The sequence below is a fragment of the Myxine glutinosa genome, chromosome 11 (genome assembly GCF_964187855.1).
Source record: "Myxine glutinosa chromosome 11, kmMyxGlut1.1, whole genome shotgun sequence".
NCBI lineage: Eukaryota > Metazoa > Chordata > Myxini > Myxiniformes > Myxinidae > Myxine > Myxine glutinosa.
The window spans coordinates 136466751-136476687 of record NC_136271.1 but is presented as its reverse complement, the minus strand read 5'-3'; the positions used below and the strand labels follow the sequence as shown (position 1 = coordinate 136476687).

Sequence of the window (9937 nt, the reverse complement as noted above, 5' to 3'; positions counted from 1 at the left end):
ATTACTGTAATTGGGGTTGGAAGATTGATTTGTCTGGAGGACACCGACAACAATCAACATGCACAAATTGTGGATTCCAACCTAGGTAAAGGCAGCGATCTGCCTACCTTACCTGGAATTGTCCTTGACTCTTAAAGCCCCCAGGGCTATTTGCGATGGCCACAAGAATGCTACCAATACAGATGGGCTGCCCAAACTACCCATAACCAAACAGCGTAAAATGAAACGTCCTCCAGAAGCGAAGCTGCATAGCTGAAAATGTTTACCCAATCTGTAATAACCCAATCCCATGTTCTGCAATCTCTTTCCAGGAGACACAACTGTGTTGGCGGCTGTGTACGGTCCAGCTGAAGTGAAACACAGTCGAGAGATTTCTGATAAAGCCACAGTGGAGGTCATACTCAAGGGAAAGTGTGGCTTTCCAGGTACAAAGTGTATTTGTCTTCCATTATGTTTAACCACAATAATTTCCTGTTATTTCTGGGTTTACCTGCGTTTCTGGCATTTGCCAAGGAAGCGGCAAAACTTGCGCCAATGTTTCTATGTAATTGCACAAGACTCGCCCTATGCAGCCAATTGCAGGTGCTATGTTGGACGTTTATGGTGACAAATCCGAGTTTGGAGAGGGCTACTAGATCGTGCCAGACCATAAGACACACGACGTCTGCGATTTAACAAGCCACTTCCTCCAAGTTCAGCAAAATAGTAGTTGATCGACCTCTGGCCAGGCTCACATAGAATGCTTCCGATTTCAACACAGAGATTACGAGGATCATTAGTTTGGCGTTCATCGCCAAATCATGTTCTGTCCATGGTTCGTAAATAAACTTTTCCAACCATCTTCTCATTGCATCATATGCCCTTCGCCCCATCGTCCCTATTGTTAAGTTCACCTTATTGGCTTTCTCAGCTGTTTAATTTTAAGAGGTTCCTATTTCTTCTTTTTTTAAGTGAGGGTTTTGCAAAACCATCCCTACTATAATTTGTGCGAGCATGCTTGTGTGTGCATTTGCGTTTGTTTGTCGTGCTACTCTTACATTTCTGGTCCCATTACATCCAGACGTGTTACATGGGATCAGCATGACCCCAATTTGTGCATAAGGATGTTTTTATCTTTACCTGTGTTATTGGGGGGAAGGGGGGAGGCTGAGCGGGAGGGGGGCGGGAAGGGGAGGACGCAAGGCGCAAATTCTCCATGTAAGTGTGAATCGTGTAGCTCCACCTAGAGGTGGGACAGGGTATTACAAGTTTCCACCCTTTACGGTACAGTATTCCTGTCTCCACGCTTTTTCAGTGCAGCGAGGTGTGTTGAATTGCAAGCGAAGCAGTACATGTTTTTGCTTCATGCAAGCAACCCAGGTTTTTTTTCCGGGAGAGATTGAGGCAGTTATCAGTTGCCTATACACCGCCCAAATACAGGCATGTGTCAGAAGCACATTTTCAAAATGTATTGAAATATCTTCCACATTCATTGGGGAAGAAATGCATGCAGCTGGAAGACTTACTTACTTAAGAAGACTTACTCAGTCTACATCGCTTCTTTGAACAGCCCAAAAACTGGCGATTGTGCTGGGAAACGCCGGAGGTGAAAATGTCATTACAAGAAACCCAGACGACTGGTGTCTGGGTGGTAAGAGTAAGATTAAGTAAGATTCTTCCAGTTATAAGTTTTAAGAGTAAGTAAGATTCTTCTGGTTATCATAATTCCACTTTAACATGGGTGCACTCTGTCGGGAACGCAGGCCGAAAGAGAATGTGTGTGTGTGTGTGCGTGCGTGCATGTGTGTGTTTTCTTTGAAGAGCCATGAGGCGCAACAAAGGCACGACCTCGGGCCGTTCTGTCAGTCCGGTCTCATCATTGTGTCGCTGTACTGATGGCTGTGCACTCGCTCTTTGGGAGTCACGAGCTGTGAGTGCTCTGTGCGGCCGAGCGTGTCGGCCGTGAGTCACTGGTTGAGCGTCTTCTCCCTGGGGGTACCAGGCTGAGAGTCACGCGAGGCGCTATCACCTTACCTTATATAGGCAGCCCACTGGCCTCCTGCCATGTGGGTCTTGCTCATGCGCTTTTGGTGTCTCGGCTCTGCCAGATCATACACCTGGCCACGCCATGTTTGTAAAACCCGTGTTCGAGGCTTGACTTAGTACACATGTGCCCACCAGCATAAGAGTGACAGGGGAATCTAACTAGACATCTGATTCAAGTCGATGCTAATTGGAGTTTACAAACACTTGATATGCTGACACTCATTAAGATATAACGACTGAATAATTAACCTCTCATTAACCCCAAAATAATTTTCCCTGTTGATATACCTATTGATGGCCATAAACAAAATATATTGGAAATCATGTTACATGTTCTGAAGACCAAAAAGGAGTGAAACTAGTAAATATGATCTGTTTTGGTTTATTTAAAGGCTTGTATTAATGTTATTTTTGTGTGGTTACTTGCAATTGGCAGTTGTAATAAGTGTCGTCTGTGGGTGCCTTCTGTAGGTGTCATTGAGAAAAGCCAGGAGCACATGATCCGTGGTGTGGTGGAAGGAACTGTGTTGACGGGACTGCATCCACGTACCTCTATCACTTTGGTACTACAAGTTATACAAGACTCGGGATCGGTATCCTTGCTGTGATTCTTGTGTGAAACTCTTGAACAAAAAACTCGTAGAGAGGGTAGTGTGGAAGAGTTTGTGAGAGATTAACATTGTTGCAGTGGCTAGGACTTCTTAATCCACCGTTAGTGTGGTGGGGCTTTGGTTAGTAACATGCAAAAGGGGTTTGAGATACTCTGCCACAGTAATGGAGGGTTAAGGAAGCAAACTTGCCTGGCCACTTGACGAGCTATAATGCCCACACTGGTGTTTATCAGAAATTTAAACGAGTTGCATTGAATCTAATCTGTAGTCGGAACAATGAGTTTCAAGATCACCTCTCCTTTGTGTTCATCAAAATATCAACTTGAGTGTTCCGGTACAGTGCATTCAGAAAGTATTGAGACCCCTTCTCTTTTTTCACATTTTGTTTTTCTGCAGCCTTATGCTGAAATCGTTAAAATTCATTTTTTCCCTCATCAATCTACACTCAATTCCCCATAATGACAAAGAGAAAACAGGATTTTAGAAATTTTGGCAAATTTATTAAAAAGAAAAAACTGAAATATCACATAGACATAAGTATTCAGACCCTTAGCTCAGTACTTAATTGAAGCACCTTTTGCAGCGATTACAAACCTCAAGTCTTCTTGGGTATGACGCGACAAGCTTTGCACACCTGGATTTGGGGATTTTCTGCCATTCTTCTCTGCAGATCCTCTCAAGCTCTGTCAGGTTGGATGGGGACCGTCGGTGGACAGCCATTTTCAGGTCTCTCCAGAGATGTTTGATTGGGTTCAAGCCAGGGCTCTGGCTGGGCCACTTAAGGACCATCACAGAGTTGTCCCGAAGCCACTCCTGCGTTGTCTTGGCTGTGTGCTTAGGGTCATTGTCCTGTTGGAAGGTGAACCTTCGGCCCAGTCTGAGGTCCTGAGCGCTCTGTTTCAGGTTTTCATTAAGGATATCTCTGTACTTTGCTCCATTCATTGTTCCCTCAACCCTGACCAGTCCCTGCTGCTGAAAAACACCCCCACAGCATGATGCTGCCACCACCATGCTTCACCGTTGGGATGGTATTGGGCAGGTGATGAGCGGTGCCTGGTTTCCTCCAGACATGATGCTCAGAATTGAGGCCAAACAGTTCAATGTTGGTTTCATCAGACCACAGAATCTTGTTTCTCACAGTCTGAGAGTCCTTCAGGTGCTTTTTTGCAAACTCCAAGCGGGATTTCATGTGTCTTTCACTGAGGAGAGGCTTCCGTCTGGCCACTCTGCCATAAAGCCCAGATCGGTGGAGTGTTGCAGTGATGGTTGTCCTTCTGGACGTTTCTCCCATCTCCACACAGGATCTCTGGAGCTCAGCCAGAGTGACCATCGGGTTCTTGGTCACCCCTCTTACCAAGGCCCTTCTCCCCCGATTGCTCTGTTTGGCCGGGCGGCCAGCTCTAGGAAGAGTCCTGGTTGTTCCAAACTTCTTCCATTTAAGAATTATGGAGGCCACTGTGCTCTTGGGAACCTTCAATGCAGCAGAATTTTTTTGTAGGCTTCCCCAGATCTGTGCCTCGACACAATCCTGTCTGAGCTCTGCAGGCAGTTCCTTCGACCTCATGGCTTGGTATTTGCTCTGATATGCATTGTCAGCTGTGAGACCTTATATAGACAGACATGTGTATGCCTTTCCAAATCATGTCCAATCAATTGAATTTACCACAGGTGGACTCCAATCAAGGTGTAGAAACATCTCAAAGATGATCAAGAGAAATGGGAGGCACCTGAGCTAAATTTCAAGTGTCATATCAAAGGGTCTGAATACTTATGTCAATGTGATATTTCAGTTTTTTCTTTTTAATAAATTTGCAAAACTTTCTAAAATCCTGTTTTCTCTTTGTCATTATGGGGTGTTGAATGTAGATTGATGAGGGAAAAAATGAATTTAAACGATTTCAGCATAAGGCTGCAACATAACAAATGTGAAAAAAGTGAAGGGGTCTGAATACTTTCTGAATGCACTGTATGTGATGTTGTATTTTGATTGTAAAGCCGTTCCTCTGCACGTCAACTTTGAGAAATTCTCCTGAAATGAAATGCTCCAGCTACTCGCATGTTGCATGAATGCAACGAGCCTAGCTCTCATCGATGCGGGTCTGCCAATGCGCTGGTTTTTCTGTGGCATTGCTTGTGCTCTCTACGCTGATGGAAGCATTTCCCTTGAGCCGGTGACTTCTCAGGAAATGGTTCGTTACACAACTAACCCACAACCTATTGATTTAAAATCCTTCCTGGTTTATATTTTTCTCTTTATTACTTGCAAAATCGAAGATTTTGTCAAGTATATTGGTCGGTTGCGTTTGTGGTTCTGTCTGTCTGTCTGTTTGTTTGTCTGTTTGTTTGTCACCGGCCTACAGGTCACAATTCTAAACCGATCGTCACAAAACTTCACCAAGTTGTATAGGTCGTCCCAATTGAGAAGCCTATTGTTTTTGGGGTCAAAAGGTCAACATAGGCCAAAGGTCACCAACTTTGCCAAATTTCTAAAAGCCTCAATTTTCATTCTATTGACTTGTAATTTGAAGAGAACTTGCATATCTGGTCACTGAATTCAACCACCAAATAAATTTGAGGTCAACATAGGCCAAAAGGTCAACATAGGCCAAAAGGTCAACATGTAAAAGGTCAACATAGGCCAAATTTCTAAAATCCTCAATTTTCATCAGATTGATTTGAAATTTGTGGAGAACTTGCATATCTGTTCACTGAATTCAACCACCAAGTATATTTGAGGTCAACATAGGCCAAAAGGTCAACATAAGCCAAATTTCTAAAAGCCTCAATTTTCATTCTATTGACTTGTAATTTGAAGAGAACTTGCATATCTGGTCACTGAATTCAACCACCAAGTATATTTGAGGTCAACATAGGCCAAAAGGTCAACATAGGCCAAATTTCTAAAATCCTCAATTTTCATCAGATTGATTTGAAATTTGTGGAGAACTTGCATATCTGTTCACTGAATTCAACCACCAAGTATTTTTGAGGTCAACATAGGCCAAAATGTCAACATAGGCCACATTTCAAAAATCACGTCTTTTCGAAGCTGTTCGAAAAGAGGTCACGAAAAGAGGTCAGATATCCTTGGAGGTCACGTCTTTTCGAAGCTGTTCCATGCGCTCACGCTTTCGAAGCTAAGTGATCTTTCTCAATTGTGTTTTTGTCGAGACTGTATCTATCTTTCGGTGTGTGTACCTATAGCGTATCCTTTGGAAAATTTTCGGTGCTAATTTTTCGTACATGTATACACAATCGTCGGTTAATGCGTATCGAGTATTCTGCGGCCTAGTACTCGTAGGCTTAGGCTACCGTACCGTCTCCGACCTTGTGGTTTTGTTTTTCTCTCAGCGATTCGTCGAATGCACTGCAATTATTTTCGTTCTCTGTTTCGTCCCAGTCGTTCACCCCATACCTCCTTGTTTAATATCTCTACTCAAAAAAAAAAAAAACCCAAAAAAAATATTTCCTTCCCAGGTCTAATTCGTTTATTTGTTGTTCTTATTTGTTCGTTCGTTCTTCGTTCGCGATCACGCGATCACGTGGTTAGAAATGTATAATCTCTCCCCTGAACAACTATTTTCTCTCATATATTATAACACCCTTTTCTTCTTTTCCTACAAAAGGATGCTTTCGTCTTGCTCACCAAATCTATTCATTCCAAAAAATATATATAATACCATCTCTTACAGTTCCTCCTTTTTACATTCCCTAAACTATCCAGAACTCAACCCCTCCTTCAGTGTCCTCAAACGTATTTTTGACTCTAAGGTCTCAAACTCATTTTGCAAAAAATGTTCGTTTCCCATGAATCGTACACTTTTCAAAATCCAATCTCACCCCTCCCCTCCAAATCCTCCCCATCACCCATCCCTTTCAAATCTCCCCCCTTGCCCTTTCCCTCCCCTCCCTCCTAAACTCCCCCCACACCCTTCCCCTCCAAGACTCCCCCTCACCCCTCCTCCTCAAAGCATCCTCCCTGCTTCTTCCCCCTTCCAACTTTCACCTTCATCTCCCCCAACCTTCTGCCTCGCTCTTCCCCCTCCTCAAATAACACCTCACTGTGCCTCACCCAATCTCCATCAAACCTTTTGTCCACCCCATTCTTCCCTTTCTCCAAGCTATTCTGAAATCTCTGAAATCTCTGACACACCTTCAACAGCTCTCCCTACCTCTTCCTCCTCTTCCACATCTTACCCTACCCCTCCCCCCCCTGTTCTGGACCCGATGCTCTCCCTTCCTCTTCATTAACGGTATGGACCTCAAACATCCGGGGCCTCCGCTCAAACTTGACTGATCTCTCCATACAGGTTGCTTCTGACAAACCAGATGTGATCTGCTTAACAGAAACTTTCCTCCTTCATGATGTCTCTGATGCCTTGGTATCTCTCCCAGGTTACTCCCTCCTCCGGTATGATAGACCTGAGCCTCGTCCTGGAGGTGGGGTTGCTATCTTTATAAAAAACTCTCTTCCTCACTCGCCCTCCACTGCCCTCTCTCCACCTCACCCCGAGGAATACCTTTGGCTACGGCTTCCCCTTCGCTCCCACCTTTTGTTCATATGTGTGTTGTGCCGTCAACAAAACAGCGATGACTCCATCTACATCTCGCTGTCTGATAATATGGACCAACTTCTATCTACCCATCCCAACTCTCTCTTCCTCATATGTGGTGATTTCAATTGTCACCATGCCAGTTGGCTGGGTGTGGGTACCTCTCTCACCAGCCATGGCTCTTCAGCAAAGGACTTCTGCGACTCACTGGGACTGACACAATCTGTCAATTTCCCGACCCGGATCTCAGTCAACGGAGCATCTTCTCTTCTGGATTTGGTTATGACAAACTTCCCTGAAAATGTCTGCTGCTCTTCTTCTGCTCCAATCGGCTCATCTGATCATGTGCTTGTCAAAGTGGACATCTCTCTGACCATTCTCAGAGAGCCTCCTCAGCGTCGACGAGTCTGGCATTTCACTCAGGCCAACTGGCATGGTCTTCAAGCAGCCATCAATCATCTGGACTGGTCTCCCATATCTACCGCCTCTGACATCAACTCATCCTGGGAATTCTTTCAAAGTAAATTGCTCTCTCTCATGCACAGATTTATCCCATCTCGTCTTCAGTTGTCATACCCTTCCTCCCGTCCATGGTACACGGAATCTTGTGGTGAGGCTGTTGCCCTGAAACAACTTGCTTTCGTCTCCTGGAAAGCAAATCCAACGGAAGGAAATCTCATTTCCTTTCACAAAGCCCGAAACAAGTGTGTGTCCACCCTCAGGAGAGCCAGGAAACAATATCTCACCGTTCTCAAGACCGAACTCTCTTATCTGTCTCCCTCTTCCAAATCCTGGTGGTATCTGGTCAAATCTGTTTCTGGTGTTTGTTCCCCCTCCATCCCCTCCCTCACCTCAAACGGCTTAACGGCTGACTCCGCACGTGAAAAAGCTGAATGCCTCAACTCTGTGTTTGCCTCTAAAACTTGTGTCCCAAACCCATCCCTCTCTGTACCCAGTCGTACCCAGCTGCTCCTGGACTCTGTCCTTTCCTCCTGACAAGGTGGAAAAGTTTCTGTCAACCCTCGACTCTGATTCTGCAACTGGTCCTGACGGCGTCAGCCCACGGGTCCTAAAATCATGTTCTTCCGCTCTTTCACTCCCTCTTTCTGTTCTCTTCACCCTCTCTTTTGCTCAAGGTCATCTGCCATCTGCTTGGAAATCAGCCAACATCACCGCTTTGCACAAAAAAGGTGCAAAAACAGATCCCAGCAACTACAGACCAATCAGCCTTCTCCCAATTATCAGCAAAGTCATGGAATCCATCATTGCTTCAGATATGAAATCTTTCCTCTTCTCCAATGGCTTGATCTCTGATCATCAATTTGGTTTCAGACCTGGTCACTCTACTCTGGACATGCTGCTTTTGCTTTCTCAACAATGGATGGAGGTCCTCAACGCCAAACAGGAAATTAGAGCTGTCTCCCTTGACATTTCATGTGCCTTCGATACGGTCTGGCACCATGCTCTGCTCACCAAACTCTCCTCCTTTGGTATCCATGGAAATCTCCACGCATGGCTGGTGGGCTTCCTCTCTGGTCGTAGTCAACGTGTGGCCCTGAATGGGTTTCTCTCATCTCCTCTTCCTGTTCAGGCTGGAGTTCCCCAAGGTAGTGTTCTGGGCCCTGTGCTTTTTCTGGTCTTCATCAATGATTTCTCTGACTCTCTTGAAAATCCTCTCTATCTCTTTGCTGACGACTCTACTCTCTGTCGCTCCATTCCTCATCCCTCAGATCGACAGTCTGCAGCCTCCTCACTCTCTGCAGACCTGGACAAAATCACAGACTGGGCAAACAAATGGAACATGTCTTTCAATCCTGATAAATCTCACACTCTTACGATGTCTCTCCGAAAAGACCGACTGGAAAACCCTCCCATCCACTTTCTGAATAATCCTCTCCAAGAAGTTCTGTCACTGAAGCTTTTGGGTCTCACTATTTGCCATGATCTTTCCTGGGAAAACCACATTTAAAATATGGCCTCCAAAGCCAGTCGCCGACTGGGCATCCTCCGTCGTGCGAAGTCCTTCCTTGGCACACCTGAGCTCCTCACCACATACAAGGCTTTCATCCGCAGCTCTATGGAATACTGCTCTCCCCTCTGGTCTGGTGCTCCTGCCTCACACCTAGCCCGTCTTCACGCTGTTGAAACCAAAGCGTTCAGAATCATTGGAATCTCCCGCGATGAAGCTTCACTCACTCACCGCAGTCTTTCCGTCTTCTACCGACTCCTCTCTGGCCTTGCCCCCCCCCCCAGCCCTCTCTGGGCTCTGTCCCCCAAATATTCTATACAGGTCGCACAAGATCTGCCTGCAACCCTCTTATGGTTAAACTGCCAAAATCAAGACTTTCTGCTCACCTTCACTCCTTCATTCCTCTTTTCTCCCGCCTCTGGAACAAACTCCCTCACTCTCTTCAATCCCACTCCACCCTCCAGGTCTTTAAAACAGCTGTTCACCACCATCTCTTATCCTCCCCCATCCAAAACCTTGATCTTTTCTACCCCCGCTAATTTCCGTCCCCTTGTGTTTTATACCTCTTCCCCCCCCCCCCTCCCCTTCCCACGCCTCCTGCCCCCAAGCCCTCTCCCTCCCACACTTCTCCCTGCTCTCAAATGTTGTGGTTGTGTGCTTCCCCTTCTCTCCCCATCTTGTCTTCCGCTCCCTCTTTTTGTATATTTTGTTTGTCTGGTTGATTTGTTTGTGAAATAAATGTTAGCTCTTTCACGAGCCTCAATTCAGTATACAACAAA

The 9937-nt window shown here is 45.5% G+C and overlaps 1 protein-coding gene across 2 annotated transcripts in view; it reads left to right on the top strand.

The window, feature by feature from the left end:
* The window catches only part of EXOSC5 (exosome component 5), a 32950-nt gene that overhangs the window by 1446 nt on the left and 21567 nt on the right, over positions 1-9937 (top strand). The window contains exons 2-4 of one of the 2 annotated variants that reach the window (XM_068130967.2): positions 312-425; positions 2497-2618; positions 4685-4825. In XM_068130967.2, coding sequence (XP_067987068.1) covers positions 312-425; positions 2497-2618; positions 4685-4825 — 377 coding nt within the window. The remainder of the gene's footprint in view (positions 1-311; positions 426-2496; positions 2619-4684; positions 4826-9937) is intronic. The other variant, XM_068130968.2, reaches the window with a different exon arrangement.